General features: G+C 41.0%; 1 protein-coding gene across 1 annotated transcript; it reads left to right on the top strand.

Annotated features, from left to right (window-relative positions):
- The first annotated feature begins 10,774 nt into the window (after positions 1–10,774).
- Positions 10,775–23,949, top strand: LOC131723091 (zinc finger protein 501-like). The gene is made up of 3 exons (XM_059016438.1): positions 10,775–10,908; positions 15,157–15,416; positions 19,199–23,949. The coding sequence occupies exons 2-3, from the start codon at positions 15,179–15,181 to the stop codon at positions 20,464–20,466; spliced, it is 1,506 nt and encodes a 501-aa protein (XP_058872421.1). The 5' UTR covers positions 10,775–10,908; positions 15,157–15,178; the 3' UTR covers positions 20,467–23,949.
- The last annotated feature ends 1,206 nt before the right edge of the window (positions 23,950–25,155 follow it).

Genomic DNA, 25,155 nt, shown 5'->3' with positions numbered 1-25,155 from the left:
TGGATGGGGCTTCCCATCCACGTTACTAAACAATAACAAAATAAACAAACGGTTACGCCGTCAAAATACATAATAAGCCCCGCGGCACTCGCCGTCATATAAATTACAATAAAACAAATAAACAATACAAAATAACACAGGGGCGGAGGGGGACCCCGTTCTAAAATAAAATAAACAAAACAATGTACAGGGCACCTCGCCCTGTTAGAATGTATTATTTAATATTATATATATATTTTTTTTTTTTCTGAAGAGAAATCTCAACTTTCATTTCTGTGTGAATGTACATATTCTTCATTATAGTCACAAATTTGATTACATTTCAGTTATACTGTCTGGGAGCCAATTGAGCATTTCCAGTCAGTCCTAATCAATAGATAAGTAAGATGCAGAAGCTTGAGATTATGCATGGATACTAAAGGGAATGTGTCTTGTGGGAGCAATGCCCAGTTTGTATTAAAAAAAAGTATATGACACACCGAGTGTACTAAAAGAGTCTTTATTAAGCACAACTGAACAAAATTACAAAAACGTTTAGTAATGCAAGTGAACAAAAAATATGCTTGAGTTTCACAATACTTGGTCAGAAAGGAGAGCCTTAATGTTACATAAACTCCAAATAAACTGTACAGGAATAACAGAAAGAGGGACGTTTGATTCTTGTTTTTAAAATGTCTTTACTTACCTTCCTATTATTATCCTTACACTTGTTCTACACACAAAACATTGAATGTGCTAATGGAACCGCGGATTAGTATACAACTGAACAGAATCTTAATAATGGGATTAATAACTGAACAGAACTAAGCTTGGAGAAACAAACCAAGCCTAGGTTGTCAGATATGGTGTTACCTGAACCCTGTAAAGTGACTCATTCTTTTTCATTGACCGGAACGCCTTAGCCCTGACGCTACATCCATTCTCCTGCCTCTTAACGTGAACGTGAAGCAATACAGAGGCTTGATGTCAACATCAATATTAATTAAAGTAAACATTCTCTAACTAAAACTGCGGGATCTAAACATATTTTACGAATCTAGTATAGGCTAGTAACTTATGGACTTTCCGATCACAAATACGCTTGCTAATTTACCTTCTACTTCATGAATATAACCCTCGATCCAATTGCTGTACCCTTTCTGCTGTATGTTTTTTGGAATCCTCGCATTATTATCTGCCCAATTATCAATTTCTTCAACTTTTATTTGAGGAACACATATTAAAGATTTCGTCCACATAGTGATATTATCAGTAGCTGCGGCGGCCATGACAGTTGCTCGCACACCAAGCCTCGTTTTCAACCTAACATGGCCGCTGCGTAAATAAGGCGTATTAGAAAGCCCCAGATGGCTCAAATGGTGCCGTTCAGGGGCAGACCCAGAGCTGCAGGCTCGATGGGTCGGGATGCCACAACGTCCCCCGCGCCTGGGTGAGCAGGTTGCGGTGTTTCAGTAGACTCCACAGCTGGCCTCTCAGGAGCTGTATCAGGGTTGAATACCAGTCTCCTGGGCAATAAGGGGCTATTAATAACACCCTGGTCCGGTCTTGCCTGATCTTTTCTAAGCACAGTGGGAGCATGGCAAGTGGAGGAAAGGAATACAGGAGCTGCCTCGGCCACTGGTGTGCCAAGGCATCTATTGCCAGTGGGTCCTCGGCTCCCGTTATTGAGAACCAAAGGGGTTGATTCTTGGGAGGCAAACAGGTCCACCTGTGCTCTCCCGAACCGTTTCCAAATGAGGCTCACCACTTCTGGGTGAAGCATCCATTCTGAGGCACTGGGGACTGTCCTTGAAAGGAAGTCCGCTGCCCAATTTGTCGCCCCTGGAAGATGTACTGCCCGCAGTGAAAGAAGGTGATGGTGCACCCAAAGCAACAGCTTGCGGGCAACCCGGTGGAGACGGGGGGACCTGAGCCCGCCCTGGTGGTTTATGTATGCCTCCACAGTAGTGCTGTTCGTCCAGACAAGCACATGTCTGCCCTGCACCTCCTTTAAAAAAAATCTGCAAGGCTAGAAACACTGCCTGCAGTTACAGAATATTTATATGGAGACCCTGCCACAGGGGTCTCCATACTCCTTCTACTCCCCTGTCGTTCCACCCGGCACCCCAGCCAAGGCTGGGTGCATCTGTGATAACGACCTCTCTCCTGGAAACGCTGCCCAGCGCTATGCAGGCTGTGTCCACCAGGATGCGATAGTGGCATCTACTGGTGGAAAATCAGCCAAGCCAAGTTTTTCATGCAGGCTGTACAGCATTCCCAAAGAATGTGAAGCAGCAGGTGCTGTAGACAGGTGACCCCAGGATGAATGCACCTCAAAGAGGAAATTCGGAAGTACTGGAGGAGACACCTGAGAGGGAAAGGTGTCATCCTCAAAAATCGATCATCTACATGCCATGTAACATTCAAAACATCTGTGGCCCTTTTTATCAGTGGCAAAAGCTCAGTTGATTATGACACATGCGCTACTGGTGTTGCGCCATCTGAGTCACCCTCCTCAGAGGGGAAATCTTGATCAACTGTCTCCTCAGAAGCAGCGATAGACAGCAGATCCTCTTGCTGCCACTCTGCATGTACTCCTCCCTGTGACTGTAATGGTGCAGAGGGAGCAGGTGTAGCAGTGTGGTTGCGCAACAGCTCCGCTAACATGTTTCCCTGTTGAGAGACCGCCTCCCAGAGCTTATCCAGTGGCTCAGAGCTCTCCAATCTATTAGACCGGTGGCTCTTTCTTCCTTTTCTTAGGAGGGGAAATGGAGGAGGAGAAGGGGAAGGAGAGGATGAGGAAGATCGTGAAGCCAGTCTCCTACGTCATGGTCTCCTATCTTCCCTAGGCACAGAGCTCTCATAAGAGGATACAGCTGTCTCCTTCTGAGCTAAGGAAGAGGAGCCTTGTCCAGGTGGAACAGACAGAGAGCCCTCCATAGAGGAGCTGCCAGCTTCACGCGGATCACAAGACTGCTGAGGGACTAACAAACAGCCACGGCTGAGTGCACAGTACAGGAAGTAATATTTACTAAAACACATAAAATAATCACAATAAGTGATATGACATAAGAGAACAATCAGATATAAATCTGACCTCCTTTCTTTCCCTCCTCCTCCTCCTCCCCCTCCTCTGATCTCTCTATCTCCATTCCTCTGGAATCTACCACACTCTGTCCCTCCTCCTCAGCTAAGAACCTCAGAGTCACCCTGGACCCCTGCCTCTCTTATTCCCAGCACATCTCCACTCTGGCACGCACTTGCCGATTCTTCCTGAGCAACATACGAAGAATCCGACCCTTCCTCACCAACTACGCCACCCAGCTCCTGGTCTAGGCCCTGGTACTCTCCCGTCTAGACTGCAACTCCGCTGCTCGCCTGGTGTTCTCTCTGCCTCGCTTCTCCCACACAACTCCACTGCTCCACTCACTCCACTGGCTCCCGATCACCGCTCGCATCCAGTTCAAGACTCTTGTACTAGCCTACAGATGCCTTGACCAGACTGCACCCAGCTACCTCCAGACCATCATCTCTCCCTACACACCCACTCGACCTTTCCGCTCCTCCTGCACAAGACTGGCTCTACCTCCTCTACGCTCCCCTGCCTCCAGAGCCCGCTCCTTCTCCACCCTCGCCCCCGAAGTGCCTGGACGGTATCCCTACCTAATTAACAATGATCAGTGTGCTGTCTTTGAAGCGCACTTCCAAACGAATATGGGGTGCCATGTCTTTTTTTCCAGATTTAACTTAAATCTTGTATTTTTTCACCAGATTTATATAATGTAAAAATAAATAAATATTTTTCTAAATGTGTACATTCAGATATAATTTATAAATCTAGTTACAAGCTTTAACATTTAGCTAGATATTTAACTACATTTTAAATTTCTTAACAAGATTTAACATTTATCTAAATATTTAACTGAGCAGCTAAATCTGGAGTGTGTATGCAAATGAGCTCCGTCCGCTTTGTGAGAGATGTGGTAAAGCATATTTAAAAAAAAACATGACAAACCATTACATTACATATGTTTCTATTTATTAAATGGTTACTTCATAGAATCTATTCTTTTTTTAAAAATATTGAATTTCTTACCATTTAATATGACATGATATTTGTTCTGTATATGTTTTCTATTGCAGTTTCTGATTGGATCATTGTTTTTCTTCTATTAAACTAAAAGCTGTGATGAAGTAAAATACTTATAAAATACCTTCTAGAGCTATCACACCTATGCAACATTTAACACAAATAAAAATAAGGGGTCACCAAATTAGGCAGCTTATTTACATATTTTTTTAGTGAAAGGTATGAAACGAGGACATGGTTCTTTTTTTATAATTGTTTTAAACTATTTGTATCATATACAGTACTCAGCAATCAATGTGAATATATTTTTTTAAAGAAATTAAATTGGCACCAGGAGACCTGAAACTATTGTATTTCATTATTTCTAAAAACAACACAACATGAAATAAAAAACAAATTCTGAAACTTATAAAATATTTTTACAATATGAATTTCACAAATGTGAAAATGATTTTGTATTATTCACTAACATACGTTTCTTAGAGGGTATGGTGAACAAAGTGAATATATATATATATACTTATTTCAAAAGAAAATATGTTTCCAAATACTTTTGTCACATTGTACAGCCCCTCCTATTGCTGTGATGGGCTAGTTTAATGCACAAAGGGCCCTATTTAGCAATGTTCGCAAACCCCTAAGGCAATTGCAAAACACAGTTACCAGACCAGAATCAGGCACATGTGTGGGCAAACAGACTTTGCCCACCTATGTGATTTAGCAACACGTGTTTTTGTGCCCACTCGGCAAGTTAGTGTCAGCGCTTGACAAGGGCTGAACTTGGGGAGTGTCCTCATTTAAATACAAATGTAGCGATTTAGCAAACCATCAACAGCGTTGGCGTTTGCGTTTCAGTAGACATGTGAAAACCAGGTCTAAACTGTGAGCAAATTACATGGTCCACTATAAATACCGGTGAAACTACCAGAGAAGCAGACAAATAAAAAGAGAGAGAGAGAAATAGAAGAAATATTGAGTGCACACTGGATTAATGTGATATTTTATAATGTGATATTTTATACTGTGATTTTGTAACAATTGTTCAGTAGTTCGGGACAAACACCAATCACAAAATGTTTTAGTACAAATATTTATTGTAGAGAATGCGGAGTACGCGATTTTACAGAAAAGTATGCTGTATATACACATTCATTTGGCATCAAACCTAACTTGGTTTGAGGGTTCGCTGCCTGGCCGACTGGACGAGGCTGAGACCCCCATTGATAAAACATAAAAATTGTTATTAAGAAAGGTGGAGATGGGGAGGTGGTGGGTTACGATGAAATCAAAACGCAACTGAGAGATAAGTGAAGAGGGTATTTATAGTGCTAACAATTTAATTAGCTAATGTGTAAATTGAATGATTCAATTTGGTGACGCGGAGATTGGTGTCTGACCCTCCTCCCGAACTTTAATTATAAATTTCATTTAGTCGCCTTGGATTATGCCGTCTGCTAATAAATAAATAATAATAATAATAAAATAATAATAATTGATGCAAACAACTACATCCCAAATATGTATGCAAACTATCGTTGCTCCACTCATGACTTGTTTATCTTTGCTAATTCACAGGTGGCAGCTGTGTTTCAGTGGTATGACTGAAGTCTGAGAGGCTGGTGATAGGGGACACCGGGTATCCACTGAAGTGATGGCTACTGTGACCACTGCTCAACCCCACGTTTAATCGTACCTTTAAATAAGAACATAAGAATATAAGAAAGTTTACAAACGAGAGGAGGCCGTTCAGCCAATTTTGCTCGTTTGGTTGTTAGTAGCTTATTGATCCCAGAATCTCATCAAACAGCTTCTTGAAGGATCCCAGGTTGTCAGCTTCAACAACATTACTGGGGAGTTGGTTCCAGACCCTCACAATTCTCTGTGTAAAGAAGTGCCTCCTATTTTCTGTTCTGAATGCCCCTTTATATAATCTCCATTTGTGACCCCTGGTCCTTGTTTCTTTTTTAAGGTCAAAAAAGTCCCCTGGGTCGACATTGTCTATACCTTTTAGGATTTTGAATGCTTGAATCAGGTCACCGGGTAGTCTTCTTTGTTCAAGACTGAATAGATTCAATTCTTTTAGCCTGTCTGCATACGACATGCCTTTTAAACCCGGGATAATTCTGGTTGCTCTTCTTTGCACTCTTTCTAGAGCAGCAATATCCTTTTTGTAACAAGGTGACCAGAACTGAACACAATATTCTAGGTGAGGTCTTACTAATGCATTGTAAAGTTTTAACATTATTTCCCTTGATTTAAATTCAATACTTCTCACAATATACCCAAGCATCTTGTTGGCATTTTTTATAGCTTCCCCTCATTGTCTAGATAAAGACATTTCTGAGTCAAAATAAACTCCTAGGTCTTTTTCATAGATCCCTTCTTCAATTTCAGTATCTCCCATATGATAGTTATAATGCACATTTTTATTGCCTGCGTACAGTACTTTACACTTTTCTCTATTAAATGTCATTTGCCATATGTCTGCCCAGTTCTGAATGCTGTCTAGATCATTTTGAATGACTTTTGCTGCTGCAACAGTGTTCGCCACTTCTCCTATTTTTGTGTCGTCTGTATATTTAACAAGTTTGCTTACTATACCAGAATCTAAATCATTAATGTAGATTAGGAATAGCAGAGGACCTAATACTGATCCCTGTGGTACACCATTGGTTACCTCGCTCCATTTTGAGGTTCCTCCTCTAATCAGTACTTTCTATTTTTTACCATATAGGTAATTTTCCATTTGGATCTTATTATAGTTTACATAAGTTTACATATAATAGAAGTCAGACTTAGTGGTCTGTAGTTGCCTGGTTCGGTTTTGTCTCCCTTTTTGTGGATCGGTATTACGTTTGCAATTTTCCAGTCTGTCGGTACAACCCCTGTGTCAAGAGACTGTTGCATGATCTTGGTTAGCGGTTTGTAAATAACTTCTTTCATTTCTTTGAGTACTATTGGGAGGATCAGTCCAGGGGATTTGTTTATTTTAAGAGCTCCTTGTCCCTTCAACACTTCTGCCTCTGTTATGCTAAAGTTATTTAAAACTGGATAGGAACAGGTCGACATGTGGGGCATGGTGTCCGTGTCCTCCTTTATAAAAACCTGTGAAAAGTACATTTAATATATTTGCTATTTTTTTTTCTTTGTCAATGATTTTGCCATTTGTGTCTCTTAGACATTTAACCTCCTCTTTAAATGTTCTCTTGCTGTTATAATATTGGAAAAACATTTTGGAATTGGTTTTAGCCCCCTTAGCAATGTTGATTTCTATCTCTCTCTTGGCCTTTCTAACTTCCTTTTTGACTTGTGTTTGCAGTTCCAAGTACTCTTTCTGTGTACTTTGTTTTTGGTCCCTTTTAAACACTCTGTAAAGTGCCTTTGTTCACTGAATATTTTTGTAATTGATCTATTAAACTATTTTGGCCATTTTGTTTTAGATTTAGATTTGTCTACTTTTGGGATGTAATTGTTTTGCGCCTCTAGTACTACATTTTTAAAAAACAGCCATCCTTTTTTCTGTGGATGTTTTCTCTATTTTACTCCAATCTACTTCTGTTAGTCTCTGTTTTATACCTTCATATTTTGCTTTTCTAAAATTGTAAACCTTAGATTTAGTCCTTACTTTTGGGGTTTTAAAAATCACTTCAAATGAGACCATGTTGTGGTCTGAGTTTGCCAATGGCGCTCTGACCTCTGTTTTAGTTATTCTGTCTTCGTTATTTGAAAAGACTAAATCAAGGCATGCCTCCCCTCTAGTCGGTGCCTTGACAAATTGCGTTAGGAAGCAGTCATTTGTCATTTCCACCATTTCAATTTCGTCCGTCATGCTCCCCATCGGGTTTTCCCATTTTATACGGGGGAAGTTGAAATCTACCATTAGTATGGCTTCTCCTTTTCTACATGCATTTCGAATGTCATTGTATAACAGATTATTTTGCTCGGCGTCTGAATTTGGCGGTCTATAGCATGCTCCTATTTTTATGCCCTTTGAATTTTTGTCCATTATTCTGACCCATATTGTTTCGCCATTGTTTTCATTGTCCAGATTTAACACCTGGGCTTCAAGACTATTTCTTATGTATAGCGCTACCCCTCCGTCTCTTCTGTCCTGCCTGTCTTTCCTATACAGTGTGTACCCACTAATATTATATTCGTCTCCATCACTTTCAGGCAACCAAGTTTCTGTAACACCTATCACATCATAGTTACTTGTTAGTGCAGTAGCTTCAAGTTCTAACATTTTGTTTCTGAGACTTCTAGCATTAAGATAAATACATTTAATAGCTGTCTTACCTGAGTTGTTGCCTTTGTTTTGATGTGGTCTCCCTTCTGTTTTTTTGTTTTCTCCCCTCTTCCTTTCTAGTTTAAATGCTTCTGGACCTCTTCAAGGATCCTTTCTCTGAGTAGATTGGTTTCCTTTTTATTTAAGTGCAGTCCGTTCAGCCTATATAGATAGTCCTTGTTGTAGAATGTGCTCCAATGTTCTCGTACTGTAATTGAGCAAACTTTTGGAATACTCAAAATGTGATTCCGATGTTTGGATGTCTGGCGGAATACTACAGTACATTCCTCAGAAGCTTAGACAACATATCTCTCCATAATAGATGTTGAACTTACAGAGGAACGATTACAGGGTTTGAGGGAAGCAGATGCTGAGCTTGAAGCCCCAGTGTTTGAGGTTGCAGATGCTGCAAGTGCCAGGCAGGTCAGACAAAGCCTTTTAGACAGGGGTTCACAGGTACGCATACAAAACAATAAAAAAAATGCAGACTTTGTTATTGTTGTATAAGACGCAAATGCTACCATCAGCATATTTTTAACAGGAAAGCATTTACGATAAAGACAGCGACGGTGCTCACGGTTCAAAGGTGAGCTATACACTCCTTGATTCAAGGAAATCTCCTGATTCTAAATGTTTCGCTCTCACTCGCTCTCGCGGAATTTTCAATTTTTTAAAACTGAAACGTTTGCTCCCTGCTATCACTGTACATGTCACTAGAGCGCATACACACTATTTGTACAGTGAGAAGTGTGGAGGGGTTTCAGTGCGAGCTTTAGTTCAGCCATGTAAAGATTCCTAAGGCCATGAGCTCCAGAAACAAATCTAAACTAGCACCGAATATAACGGCAAAAGATAGGGCACAAATGCAAAATGCAAAAGTCCAGTCATGCAACTACTTCGCCGTCTAGTCTGGATATTAGTGTCAAACAACTTTATTATACAAGCTCGCCACCTCCCAGGCATTCTCAATAACGCTGCTGAAGCTCAAACTGCCGAGGAAGCTCCTCACGGTTCTCGAGTAGTGGGAGTCATGTCTGTCCTGTCTGTCTACTAATTCTCAGCCCTTAAAGGAGCCCTGTGAAGTATAGTTTAAAAATGATATCCAATAGTCTGTGTTGTAAGAGTTTTTTTAGTTTTTTTTTAAGGGAACACTCTTTGCTTTATTGTATGTGTTTTTTTTTTTCTTCTTTGATTTCCATAAAATATGGCAAACATGTTTGTTCTGTTGTTTTCAGATTTTAGTAATGCGATTTAATTAAAAAATAATAATAATTTAACTAACTGTGACTTACTTTTTCTTATTTATGTATACTCATTAACACTGTTTTTCATTTAAAAAAATTGCAGATTTTAGGAAATTTTACCGCAGATTTAATGCTAAAAACTATTTAATGTTACTGGTCGTTCAACCTCCTTTAGTCACATCAAGTGTTGTACTGTAATAAGATAGGTATAATACAATATTCTGTAATTTCTCTTACCAGCGCGACAATGCTCTGAGGAATAAACGGGACGAAATGAGCGTCCCAAAAGGTTCTGGGGACAACACTGGGACCAGTGTTCCAAAAGTGGGACGTGTGGTCACCTTACTTTAGAGTGAATAGCAGTGTGAGCTTTTCTGGTGCTAAAGCAGTAATAGAGCATTTGTAATGTGATTGATGTTTGAACTACAGTTGGAAACCCCTGCCCCTTCTCCTCTGAAGAAAATGAGAATCCACAAACGGCTTGGCCACATATAGCTTACTATTGATATGTATGCATACATGCCAACAGTCCCTATATGGTCGAGAGTCCCTATTTCCTAGCAAATGTCCCGCGTCCGGATGCATAGGAAGAAAGTCCCGATATTTACCCATAGAAAAAAAATGTATTCTGCACAGTAGAGATTGTGAAAACCACACGCTGTGCTCTTCGTGTGGCTGACGCTAACTTATACAAAGGTAAGAACGCTTCATTATGTCTATTTTTACTGTCATGATGGTCGGGTCGTGTCGTGTCGTGTCGTGTCGTGTTGAGATGGGGGGGTGGGGGGGGGTTAATACGTCTGGTTAATACCCCGGAGATGAGCGTCCTGCTGAACAGTTTCCAAATGTTGGCAAGTATGTGTATGCATATTTAAGTCAATAGATATGTATCTGTAAAATATGTATCTTAATAAGAACAATTTCAATTTGTTTATTAATAATCTGTGTACTTAATCATAATGCGTTACTTTAAATATGTGCAGTGCCAGAATATTTTAATGGAAAGTTTGAATTAAAAGAATTAGAAGGTAATTTTGCAATGTTTTTGTTTGTTTGTTTGTTTGTTTGTTTGTTTGTTTTGGGGCTGGGGGGGGGGGGGGGGTTGTAATGACAGCGCCATTTTATGTCATGGAAAATACATTTTCATTTTTTGCACAACGTATACCAAGTGGTAAGCCAACACCCGACCCGGAGGAGATAAGCCAATCGGACGTGCAACGGTTTCAGCCAATCACACGCGTTGGTTTCCAAAAGCTCAGCTGTGACGAACAAAGAAAGCTAACCCGGAAACTTGCAAACGGCGGAACAATGTAAGAAAACCTTTTTATTTTAAGAAACAGTTTTAAAAAACATGCAAAGGAAGCGCGATGAAATACACGCGGATAGTTTTCAAATACAGATATTTTTTAAGTACAGTGTATTTATTTTTGCCCAAGTTGTCACACTCAGAGCTTGTTAGTCGTGGGGCGCCCATGTAAACTAGAACGCTTTGTTTTTGTTTTGTAAAATGCATTATTCAGTTCAAGGGTCTTGCAAGGTGAAGTTCAGTTTTCGTTTTGTTTAGGTTAATCTACGATGTATAGCTAGTTTTACCGATGAGATACGGTTGAACATACCTATTTACCCAAGCTTCGAAGAAGCTACACGCATGGCAATGTGGGACTTGTAGTTGTTAACCAGCCTTGTTCACATTGAGAGCAGGCAACGTCTATTTGATTACAAACGTCAATTACCACAATGCCGCGCGGCAGTCTCCGTACGCCTTTAAACTACATTTCTGTTCAAATGTAATCTTTGCAATCGCCGTGTTTTTCATGTAGAATAGAACAATACGCAATGCTATATGTTACGTTTTTGAAAAATAAAGAATGCATTTTAATTAGTTTCTCAAACAAGTTTGAACACCCATATAAAATAAATATACAGAACAGCCATACTAGTAATAATCCTATGTCTGTAATATGTATCAACGAGCAAAATATATTCATACATGGTGTATAACCAAGGACAGTGGGTCACGGGCCTGTGTGAATACAGTCATGACGGAAAACTACTTGTTAAACAATATTTCATAATCCCATAAAACCGAATAATATATTCTAACTGTACCTGGAATATATGTGCAATGATATAATATAACTCCTACCCAAATATGTTTTCATGCACTCTTGAGATATGTAAATATGTGTGTGTGTGTGTGTGTACAGCTATGGCCAAAAGTCTAACGTTGCCTAAAATTGAGACATAGTTAATATATATATATATATATATATATAATCTTTTATTTAACATCATATAATCAAAGAAACTAGAAAATGATATTGCAGAAGTCAACCGGAAGCCATAACAGTAAGGCAAACTACATTTCAAACAATACCAGGTTGATCATTTTTAGCCTATTCGCTAAAGTGCAAGTTTTTGAAAATGACCCATTTTCATTGGTCCAATAGTTAAACTGAACGCAGTAGGGATTCAAGGAAATAAGAACATAAGAAAGTTTACAAACGAGAGGAGGCCATTCAGCCCATCTTGCTTGTTTGGTTGTTAGTAGCTTATTAATACCAGAATCTCATCAAGCAGCTTCTTGAAGGATCCCAGGGTGTCAGCTTCAACAACATTACTGGGGAGTTTGTTCCAGACCCTCGCAATTCTCTGTGTAAAAAAGTGCCTCCTATTCTCTGTTCTGAATGCCCCTTTATCTAATCTCCATTTGTGACCCCTGCTCCTTGTTTCGTTTTTCAGGTCAAAAAAGTCCCCTGGGTTGACATTGTCTATATCTTTTAGGATTTTGAATGCTTTTGACATATTTATAAAACCATAAACAAACTAACACACCGTCAAATACAATAACTAAATCATAATATACAAAAACAAAATAACACAGGGGCGGAAGGGGCGGAGGGGTACCCCGTTCCATAAATAAACAAACACACACATGTACAGGGCTCCTCGCCCTGTTACAGGGAGATGCTGAAATTGAAGAAGAAATCTATGAAAAAGACCTAGGAGTTTATGTTGACTCAGAAATGTCTTCATCTGGGGGGCTCCCGAGTGGCGCATCCAGTAAAAGCACTCGCTAGAGTGCAGGATGCGCTCTATAGCCTGGATGTCGCGAGTTCGAATCCAGGCTATTCCACAGCCGACCGTGGACGGGAGCTCCCAGGGGGCGGCGCTCAATTGGCCGAGCGTCGCCCGGGGGGAGGGAGGGCTAGGTCGGCCAGGGTGTCCTCGGCTCACCGCGCACCAGCGACCCCTGTAGTCTGGCCGGGCGCCTGCGGGCCTGCCTGTAAGATGCCCAGAGCTGCGTTGTCCTCCAACGCTGTAGCTCTGAGGCGGCTGCGCGGTGAGTCTGCAGAGTGTAAAGAAGCGGGCGGCTGACGGCACACGCTTCGGAGGACAGCGTGTGTTCATCTTCGCCCCTCCCGAGTCAGCGCAGGGGTGGTAGCGGTGAGCTGAGCCTAAAAATAATTGGGCATTTCAAATTGGGGAGAAAATAATAAAAACTAATTGGCAACGACTACATTTATAAAAAAAAAAAAAAAAGAAATGTCTTAATCTAGACAATGTGGGGAAGCTATAAAAAAGGCCAACAAGATGCTCGGCTATATTGTGAAAATAATTTAAATTAAGGGAAGTAATGTTAAAACTTTACAATGCATTAGTAAGACCTTACCTAGAATATTGTGTTCAGTTCTGGTCACTCTTGCTCTTATTGTATGACTTGTATTGTAACACTTGAATGTATTTGTATTTGCTTGCGATTGTAAGTCGCCCTGGATAAGGGCATCTGTAAGAAATAAATAATAATAATAATAATAATAATAATAATTTGTTGCAAAAAGGATATTGCTGCTCTAGAAAGAGTGCAAAGAAGAGCAACCAGAATTATCCCAGGTTTAAAAGGCATGTCGTATGCAGACAGGCTAAAAGAATTGAATCTATTCAGTCTTGAACAAAGAAGACTACACGGCGATCTGATTCAAGCATTCAAAATCCTAAAAGGTACTGACAATGTCAACCCAGGGGACATTTTCGACCTGAAAAAAGAATCAAGGACCAGGGGTCACAAATGGAGATTAGATAAAGGGGCATTCAGAACAGAAAATAGGAGGCACTTTTTTACTCAGAGAATTGTGAGGGTCTGGAACCAACTCCCCAGTAATGTTGTTGAAGCTGACACCCTGGGATCCTTCAAGAAGCTGCTTGATGAGATTCTCGGATCAAAAAGCTACTAACAACGAAACGAGCAAGATGGGCTGAATGGACTCCTCTCGTTTGTAAACTTTCTTATGTTATTAAGAATGAGCAAGGTTAGGGTTAGGTAAGAATGAGAAAGATTAGAGAAACACAGTGAAGTATGGTTATCCATTAACACACTTGAACAGTGTTACATTTTAACAGGAACACGTAGCTGGGACGCCTGTACAGCCATCCATGCATCATGCTTAGTGTCCCAGCACCCCCTGCAGTGTTACAGAAACACATGGCTTCTCTTTGCTGTATCCTGTGTTGTCCGTATCGCAGCAGTGTTACAGAAACACATGGCTTCTCTTTGCTGTATCCTGTGTTGTCCGTATCGCAGCAGTTCTTTTTTCCAACATATTCCCGATATTATTGCTATTTTATTATTCACTGTGAACAGGCTGGCTGTAGGCGTGACATCAGGCCAGAAAGGAACGCACAGACAGGCAGTACTGGCAGGTGAAACTGAGACGAAATGGCTGCGCTCAGTGTGTTTAATGAATTAAACAAATAAAAGATTTAAACAAAAATAGCACACGGCACTTGAGGCCAAAATTAATAGACAAACAAAACGGACTAACACTAAACAATGGACTAACAGACAAACAAACACGGTGAGTCAGAACAAACAAATATCGTGCTGTTCCTTCCAGCACGAAATAGCAATTGTATTATTTATTTTATTTATCCTTTTAATTAATTCTCCTCTCCACTCACCGAACACACAACCCAGAGTGAGTAAAACACGCATCTGTATATATGGTTGTGCCGGGATTCAGTTACTAATTAATTATTCACTTGAATCCCAGCACGTGAACTAATTTGTGCAATCCTGTGCACACATACTATTACATGCTTTATCTGCACGTGAAGTGATTATGCAATCCCTGTGCCTAAATACAACTGTATATTTTAAATCACTCGTGCTACACAGACCCATTTATATCCCATGCACCAATACCTATACACCAACATTAACACACCACACGCAACACAACACATAACACGCAAATGGGTGGTGCACACTGCTACATTCACACATCACAGGTAAATCAACACGGGAATTACTTTTTCCAGCTTTTACTCGTGAGCGTTCACCAGGAGGAAGAGGATGTTTCTTCTAAACATTGCAGTGCATCCAGTTCACACTCCCTCCTGCAACAATGCTGCCACTCTGATTGAAATGAGTGGCATGTTCTGGGAACAGGAAACCGGCACTGTCGCATGTGGGAGCGTGATCTGGATCTAGAGACCCATTTAGCTAAGAGTGATGAAGTGTGTTCCTTCATGACAGCCTGCTTGCTTGTTTCAAACAGAGTCCTTGAAGCAGGCTGGACAATGGAAGACATTGCAGAGCACGTCGTGGATCTGGGCTCAATAACGGTGATTGAGGATGCAGACCTGGAGTCTGTCCACACAGAAGAGGAGGAAGATGAGGAGGGGACTCTGCTGAGAATAATCATCCCTGATATGCAGGAGCCTCCCAGTCCTGAGTTCAATGCTGTGAAAGTCTCTCTGGAGAAAAGAGTCAAGCCAGAAAGAAGATATCCAACAGCTTCCACTGGCGCTGAGACACGTACGTAACCTATAGCAGGGCAGTTCCACTAATCAGGCAACCCCACAGACACAGTCATCCTAATTATTATTATTATTATTATTATTATTATTATTATTATTATTACATTTCTTAGCAGACACCCTTATCCAGGGCGACTTACAATTATTACAAGATATCACATTATTTTTACATACAATTACCCATTTATACAGCTGGGTTTTTACTGGAGCAATCTAGGTAAAGTACCTTGCTCAAGGGTACAACAGCAGTGTTCCCCCCCGGGATTGAACCTACGACCCTCCGCTCAGAAGTCCAGAGCCCTAACCACTACTCCACACTGCTTTAAAAAGGTTCTTTGTATACTATTTGGAACCCCTGAAATACGGTTTCTTGGAATAACTTTTTCAAGAGTGTAAGATTTTTAAAACTCACAAATATATTTGAGAATATTCCTGGAAGGTATTGGTAATAATCAGACACTTGATGCAAGTGTAGCCCATCAACCAACAAAACCTTTATTATTTAACTTCCAGTAAAGTACCAAACAAACAGTGTGAGTTGGGATTTGAACCGGGAATCACCTGGTATGAAGCCTTTGTCTTTAACCACCTTACCCAAGCTTCATCAAATACCTAGCTAAATCACCTTTTTAACTCTCAACTCTTGCTCTTATGTCATTCTTAGAGTCCATGACAATTCGTCCAATAATTACACTGTAGCTTACACACTAGCCGGCTACTTTTATTTAAAAATATTACGATTACTTTCGGGTATTATTATACCAATAAACACAAAAAAAGTGTATTCCTCTTATTATGAGATATTGTGGGAGTTATGTCATGTATCGAGGCTGTCTCCTTTAAGAAGAAAGGCATGCTGGGATATCATAAGACGAAAGGGAGAGGGGGATCTGAGGAAAGCCTTGTTTCCACGGCCGTAAAACAGGTGTTTCCACTGCTGGAAAAAACACAGAAACACGTTTCTGTTGGCCTGGGATGGTCAGGGCCGGTCAGCAACAGCCCCGGCCTGCAGAGGAAACGAGGCAGAAGGGAGTTTAGAGAGTTCAGACTGCAATACTTGGTAACAATAGGCACTGTAACATTTGTTCGTTTATCTTTGTTATGAAAAGTTATTTTATATATATATGGCATTTCACACACAAACAAATGCATTATTTTTTACTTTAAATTTAAAAAAAAATCTTGACAGTAACAGTGCACATGTCATGAAAATAACTGGTATTTGTGACATGTACCTTCAATTAAGATGTGTAAATGTGTATTGTTGCAGTCTCATAAATATAAGTTAGTTATATCCAAAATAACAACATTTTAATTATCTACTCTCTGTTCTCGTGAATGTCAGACTATGATATGTCCCAACCGCAGTTTGTGTTAGAAATGTCCATACATTTTTTTTTTTTTTTTAATAGTCTTTGTATTACTGGCTTGATGCTGTCTAGATCATTTTGAATGACCTTTGCTGCTGCAACAGTGTTTGCCGCTCCTCCTATTTTTGTGTCGTCTGCAAATTTAACAAGTTTGCTTACTGTATCAGAATCGAAATTATTAATGTAGATTAGGAATAGCAGAGAGCCTAATACTGATCCCTGTGGTACACCACTTTAAATGCATGTGCATACTTTAAGTGCAATCCCTGTGCCTAAATACAACTATATATTTTAAATCACTTGTGCTACACAGATCCATTTCTATCCCGTGCAGCAATATCTATACACCAACATTAACACACCACACGCAACATGTAACACAAAATAAATTTTTTGTGCACATTCCACACACATAAACAACTCTGATAATCGCTCATAGCTGTACCTGCATCACTGTGCCAGTGTCACATAAATTCCTAGATCTTTTTCATAGATTCCTTCTTCAATTTCATTGTCTCCCATATGATATTTATAATGCACATTTTTATTGCCTGCGTGCAGTACTTTACACTTTTCTCTATTAAATGTCATTTGCCATGTGTCTGCCCAGTTCTGAATGCTGTCTAGATTGTTGGACACCATGATATTTTATGAGCATTTCTCTCATCAAGACACATAATGTCTATCTGAATTCCAGTCCGAATAGCTTGACATACCATACCCAAGTAACAAGCTACTCCATGATTATACTAATGATTGCCCACATCCTTAAAGTGTCTGAAATGTACGTCCGAGACTGTGGAACTGCCCAGCAACAGCATTGTTATATGCCATTTTATAAGTCATGGGGTTGTATTTTAATCATCTATCAGCAGAACTAAATACAGCATACTGGGGGAGGGGGGACCACCACAGGGTTTAATATAACGGGGCGCTAGTGAATTAGCCCTCTTAGACACTTAGACACTCAAGTTTTAAAAATTAGTCCCTGGTAGTTTCACAAGCTATGGCCAAATCAACCAGTTTCTTGGAACGTACTCGGGTTTCAGTGATAGAAGCACGTGCATTAGGCACTAGACATTAATAGGTTAATTTTAAAAACATTTATGGATGTTAAATATGCTAATAGCCAACGCAAACTCTGAGCATTGGCATAGAGAACATGTAAGCAGTCTAGGGCCATGAGACTGGTCGTGCTGCATCATGCTCAATTCATTATTCGGTCTTCCATTTAGCTTCCTCCTATGCCTGCGCTTCATGTTCTACTGTCTAAGGGTGGGTTGCGCACATCGAGATCAAGATTCGACCCAATCTAGGATTGACTAATCCGGGATTGAATCCTGGATTCATTTCTGTTGCGCACGTCAAGATTGGTCACAGATCTGCGACTCCAAGATTGAGTCTAAAACTCACCCGTTAATCCTGGATTCATGGTGTCTGTGATGCTGGTTCATTACGTACATCGTCTCGTGAAGTGATACATTAGAGCATAACCATGGCTACAATAAGTAAAACTGTTGCGTTTTCTTTATTTGAGAAAAACTTGTTATCAAATTTAATTCTTGATAACAAAAATTACAAAGAAATTATAGAAAATAAAGACGGATAACGTAACTTTAGCACGGAAGGAGTCAACCTGGGCAAAGATCAGTGCAGAATTCAATTCCCACAGTGGAGTAAACTGTCGGGAACTGAAGCAGTTAAAACTATTACATAAAAATTTAAAGGCTAAAGCAAAAAAAGCCGTTTCCAGGGAGAAACGAGAGCATCACATGACTGGTAGTCTACCAAATCCATACGATGAAGATGCCTGTTTCAACAAGGAAGCTTCCACTGGGGTAGGCTTCGGACAGTTGTAGAAAACAAACAAAATAACATTTATTATATTCTGTATCAATAGCCTAGATTATACATTTACAACTAAATATTGTTATTTACCTTGATAGCAAGTCCATATGCTGATTAACTCATTTATGTTTGTGTTATTAATTAGAATAACCAATCAACTGAATTAACTAAAACATTGATTTATTTACAACACATTTTCTTAGTCGACGATCCAAGTCCATTTTCCAAGTCGACGATCTGCCAGATAGCCCAGCTCCTGACACCGCTGTCTGTACTGCTGCTAACTCAGCCACTAGCTCTCCTCTCGTAGAACAAGGCCCGCCCACTGTCACTTTACCGCCTGTAACAAAGCGAAAAAGAAAATCAGCTGACCCTGGCCCAGTTGAAATTCATCAGATATTTTATTCAGTAGGGTCAGATGGACCGCTAAAATTAAGGTTTAGGGATCTGCCACAACAACTTGAGGTCTGGCACGGGGGCAGATTTGTGTTTGTATTTTATTGAAACATCATTTTCATTCTATAATATGTAGTCATTTCTTTCTCTCTCTCCCCTTCTGTAGCGGAACAAGAACAAGAAGATGCACCCTGTCCATCTCCGAGCTGTGAGGTCAGTGTGGAAGAAGTGGACCTTGGCAAGGTGAAGGTAGAAGCAGGTGCCCCGGAGGAAGGAGAGCACCCAGCCGTGTCCTCTCAGAGCACAGCCCCCTCAGACCTGCTCCCCGATGGGAGCGCCTTCAGCAGCAGCATGCCGGCCGGCTCCAACGACCTTGTCGACTTCACAGCGATCAACAAGGCAGGGGGCCAGTTCCACTGCGTCCTGTGCGACCGCTACTTCACCAGAATGACCAGCCTCAAAGTGCATGAGAGGATCCACACTGGGGAGACGCCCTACGTGTGCAGCGAGTGCGGAAAGCGCTTCAAAGCCTCGGGGAAGCTGAAGATCCACCAGCGGCTGCACACCGGCGAAGCCCCATACCACTGCAGCGAGTGCGGGCAGAGCTTCAAGCAGTACGGGACCCTCAAAACACACCTGAGGACGCACACCGGGGAGACTCCCTACCAGTGCTCTGAGTGCGGGGACAGCTTCAGCCAGTTGTCCAACCTCAAGACCCACAAGCGCATTCACACGGGCGAGGCGCCATACTGCTGCCCGGACTGCGGGAGGGGTTTCAAGGACTCGGGGAAGCTCAAGATCCACAGGAGGCTGCACACGGGGGAGATGCCCTACAGCTGCAGCCACTGCGGGAAGAGCTTTCGTGAATCGGGCAACCTGAAGCGGCACCAGCGCAGCCACACGGGCGAGGCGCCCTACCGCTGCACCGTCTGCAGTAAGAGCTTCCGCAGGATGGAGACACTGCGGGAGCACCAGCGCATTCACACGGGTGAGACCCCGTTCGGCTGCACGCTCTGCGGGAAGCGCTTCACGCAGATGGGGAACCTGCGGACGCACCTGCGCATCCACAGCGGAGACACGCCATACCGCTGTGGTGACTGCGGCAAGAGCTTCAGCGACTCAGGGAACCTGAAGACGCACCGGCGCATTCACACGGGCGAGACACCCTTCCCCTGCACGGTCTGCGGCAAGAGCTTCACGCAGCGGGGCTCGCTGCGCACGCACCAGCGCATTCACAGTGGAGAGGCGCCCTTCCCCTGCACCATGTGTGATAAGCGCTTCAGGGACTCCGGGAACCTGAAGATTCACATCCGCACTCACACGGGGGAGGCACCCTACCCATGCACAGAGTGTGGGAAGAGCTTTAAGGACTCGGGCAATCTGAAAAGACACCAGCTGATTCACACCAGGGCTTTGGCTGCGGCTACCAAGTAAAATGCGCACCCACCCACGTGATGGATTTCCTTTTTTTTTTTTTTTTTTGTAAAATACGTATCAATGGTGGGATCGAATAAAAGGAAGGTTGTGGAATAAAGACAGTGGGGTCTCCCAACTCCCAGGTGTGTGGTTATCTCAATGTAACCATAGTTACTACAGTGCTGTATTGCTGTTATAAGTCAGGTAATTCACTATAGCTATTTCAGTGGACATGTTTGTTTAATTTTTTTTTTTTTTTTTTGGGTACAGTGTGTTATGTTCAAGGACCTGACAGTAATAACGGCTATTTTGGTTGGTTCTTGAACTTGGAACTCCTGAACTGTTACTTAAGTACACAGAATACCTGAGCAGCAGTATAACCTGCAGTTTGGAACTCTTTTATTTAATGGTGTTAATAAGCAATTGTAAATTATTCTCATTTTTAGGATGGTTAAAGAGTAAGTAGCGGGGTTCCACATCCCCACGTGTTGCTACAACTGTTTAAATAACATACCTGCAATTTTTATTTTCATTGTTAACATCCTGACAACTTTTTACACTTATAACTTTAAAGTCCGTTTCAAAGCGGTTTTCAAAACGTCTGCTCTAGTACTTTGATAGTGTCTGGATTGTTGTCCACATTGTCAAACAGCTAACACAGCAATAACAATCCATGATGTGGTACGGAACAGAAAAGCCAGAGCACTTATTATGTGTTTTTTTTTTTGTTTTTTTGTTGTTTTTTTGTAATTGCTCTTCCTGCAGCCTCTACTAGCTTCTTAATAGAACCAGCAACTAGCAGCAACTTTTTACATCTATCATTTTAAGATATCTGCAAGTCCCAAATTAAAGCATACAACTAAAACAAAGAACACACAAACACAGAAACCTTTTTCCAGTTTAATTCTATAGAACATGTTTAATCATTTGGACTGGCTGAGCTGGTTTCTACAAAGCTGGACTGGTTTGAATTACAGTCTCCACTAGAAAAGTTTGTACAGGTGTTATGCCACACCTTCAAAAAAAAAACTAAATCATTACATTTATGAACGAAGGAGTTGAAACATTTATTTGCTTTACTAGAAGTCTTTCTCAGCGGCTTCAGTGTAAATTCAATGGCAAACGTTTCCACTAGAAGTCTTTCTCGGTGTCTTCAGTGTAAATTCAATGGCAAGGTTTTTGCTGCTGAGGTAAGCCTTGATTGCTTCATCCACCTTTCCGAGGCTACCCCTAGAAATAAGTAGTTGATGCAATCCAGAGTTCTTCCTTTGTGCTGTAAAATCGACAGGAAAACACATCTGTGTTGTATCCCAGCAGGCTAAAGACTGATCAAGTCAACCTCTTGTTTTTTTAGACGTGTTTCAAAGTCTCTTCTGTTACAAAGTAGAACAAGAAAGCATTGTATGATTACTGTGGGGTGCTGCAGAGCAGTCTGCAATAGCACTGTAGATCTGCTAGCCTACTGTAGGAGTGGGTCAATAATATAATAATAACCTTTAATAATAAGATACTTCAGCACAATACAGTCTGCTTTCTGTGGTTCTTGCTGTGTGCTGAGTGAAATACTGTTCAGCTGAATGAATCTACTAAACTGATACCAATGAACTGACATCGAATCAAAAGACATGTAGGATGGGACGGCCACAAATGAAATGTTTGCTACGGAAGTAGTTCACCTTTAAATGAAGCTACCATAGGGGGTACATTTGCAGAAATGAAATTGCTTACAGTGATAATTTCATAAATCTCCCTGCCTTGTTCTTTTCATTACTGACTAGTTTTGAAAGAAGTTTTGACATGTGTGCATTTTGAAACAGAAATCTGGCACACTGGGTCAAAGTAGTTCTCAGTTTTCTTCCCTTGCCTTACAGAAAATTGATTACTGCGTCACTTCCTCTGTGATTTAACCCCTGCAGTGTTATCTGGGTCAATGCGACTTGCTGGCTACAAAGCATGTCAGTCATTCATCGAAGCAGCTGGTTGGTTACTTCGTTACTGACAGGAAAGAAGGCTGTGAAGGAGTTGGGACAATTTTACTCTGTGTCACCCACGAAGTGCAAGACAATCTGACAAATTGAGTTTTTCAAACAGGGATTTTTTTTAAAGCTGTACTATGATATGTTGTAAAAAAAAAAAAAAGAACTGTTCTCTTGAGCCATATGTAATTCATTATTATTTTAGCTGCACTTACTTTAAAGGTGAAACAACTTCCATAGTAAATATCATTATTAGCCATCATTTGTAGGTGAAACTCCCATCATCCCTTAGTCTAAAAATATAACAAGTGTAGTGGTACATATCCCCTACAGCCTCTCACATTCTGTCTTTGTGTTTTGGGGTGCTTCAATGGATGAAAAAGACCTGTAATATTCAACATCACAAAGATTCATACTAAATCAATAATCAATTAAACATGTTACCTATTAGATACAGGGGGCATCTGATTCTAATAAAATGGTACAGCAGTTATGGTACCCCATATATTCAGTGCAGTATTTGAAACTGAGGTGTAATGCCAGATTTTCAGCACTAGAGGCGCACATATCACAAAAATATTTTGGAGTCTAAAAAGTGCAATGGAGCCTCCAGTGATTACCATGGAATATTTATACTTGCTGTAATATCATATCATAGATTTATATATATATATATATATATATACATTGATTATCTTATAGGATGGAAGTGTGTGTATTCTACCAACTTGTAAGTATATAACCTTCCTCATACGAAAGCATAAAAGAGCTGTATTGATGTGTTACAAAAAACATTTTGTTTAGAAAGAGTTCATCATGAAGTAAAAACCTCCCTGGAAAGCACCATCCCAGCTGTTTTCCAGGATGCTCTTTATTACATTAGGATGTATAGAGAGATTTTTGCTCAGCTTGGATGTTTGTTTGTTTTTTGACCACTTTAAATATATTGGTTTCAGTAGCGATACAGAACACAAGGTGTACAATGCTCAATTTACTTTTGATCACAAATGTTTGCATTGTCAAATGTTTGCATTTTTCCAATTCACTTTATACATGCCAACTGGATTTTGCTTGTATCTCATGTAAAGCAGACATCCGTTAATTCGTGCAGATAGGGATCGAAGTGTGCCAGAATAAGTAGAAAACACAAATTAGTATGCATAACAATATAGCCCTGTGCTGACATTAGTTACATTACACACCTACCGGTATATCTGCTGTTCAGAGGCAGAGGAAGCTGGTTTAAAAATGCCACTCATCTTGCTTTGTCTATTTTTTGTCAAGCTATTGAAGCTACATTAATAAATGAGAAACAGAACAAACTTACTGACTTCAGAAATGTAAGGAGACCCACCCCTGCAACAGAGACAATGTGTATGTATTGAAACATCAAAACTGCTTCTTTCAGAAACATCAAAACTGCTTCTTTCATTACCACCTGTACATAAAACCCCAGAAAAGAACGTAGTCTGTTATTACTTAGTTATATACAGTATTTTACACAATAAAAAACATGTTAACCCTGTCCCAGCATCATGTTTTTTCTTTATTTCTAAAAGCCCAGGACCATCATAAAACATGTCCAGCAGTTAGAGGGCTACTTGAGCAGACAATCCTGCAGTGTTGTGTAATGTGATCTAGTAGAGCAGACAGACCTGCAGTGTTGTGTAATGTGATCTAGTAGAGCATCCACTCGAGCAGACAGTCCTTCAGTGTTGTGTAATGTGATCTAGTAGAGCATCCACTTGATCAGTGGCAGGGAACAATGCTGTACCTGAAGTTAAGTGGAGATCCAGGGTGAATGCAGTGTGTATCCAATCCCGTGTACTGAGGTTAGTGGAGCTCCAGGGTGAATGCAGTGTGTATCCAATCCTATTTACTGAGGTTAGTGGAGCTCCAGGGTGAATGTAATGTGTATCCAATCCTATGTACTGAGGTTAGTGGAGCTCCAGGGTGAATGCAATGTGTATCCAATCCCATGTACTGAGGTTAGTGGAATGCAGTGTGTATCCAATCCTATGTACTGAGGTTAGTGGAGCTCCAGGGTGAATGCAGTGTGTATCCAATCCCATGTACTGAGGTTAGTGGAATGCAGTGTGTATCCAATCCTATGTACTGAGGTTAGTGGAGCTCCAGGGTGAATGCAGTGTGTATCCAATCCCATGTACTGAGGTTAGTGGAATGCAGTGTGTATCCAATCCTATGTACTGAGGTTAGTGGAGCTCCAGGGTGAATGCAGTGTGTATCCAATTATATGTACTGAGGTTAGTGGAGCTCCAGGGTGAATGCAGTGTGTATCCAATTATATGTACTGAGGTTAGTGGAGCTCCAGGGTGAATGCAGTGTGTATCCAATTATATGTACTGAGGTTAGTGGAGCTCCAGGGTGAATGCAGTGTGTATCCAATTATATGTACTGAGGTTAGTGGAGCTCCAGGGTGAATGCAGTGTGTATCCAATCCCATGTACTGAGGTTAGTGGAATGCAGTGTGTATCCAATCCTATGTACTGAGGTTAGTGGAATGCAGTGTGTATCCAATCCTATGTACTGGGGTTAGTGGAGCTCCAGGGTGAATGCAGTGTGTATCCAATCCTATGTACTGAGGTTAGTGGAGCTCCAGGGTGAATGCAGTGTGTATCCAATCCCATGTACTGAGGTTAGTGGAATGCAGTGTGTATCCAATCCTATGTACTGAGGTTAGTGGAGCTCCAGGGTGAATGTAATGTGTATC

Source organism: Acipenser ruthenus, chromosome 53, assembly GCF_902713425.1.
Source record: "Acipenser ruthenus chromosome 53, fAciRut3.2 maternal haplotype, whole genome shotgun sequence".
NCBI lineage: Eukaryota > Metazoa > Chordata > Actinopteri > Acipenseriformes > Acipenseridae > Acipenser > Acipenser ruthenus.
This window is presented reverse-complemented; position numbering and strand designations above follow the sequence as displayed.

Bases quoted from the DNA above. Each gene is read 5' to 3' on its own strand.
- LOC131723091 (XM_059016438.1), top strand. From the start codon at position 15,179: ATGGAAGACATTGCAGAGCACGTCGTGGATCTGGGCTCAATAACGGTG. The intron at 15,417-19,198 runs GTACGTAACCTA...CCCCTTCTGTAG, and splicing joins TTCCACTGGCGCTGAGACAC to CGGAACAAGAACAAGAAGAT.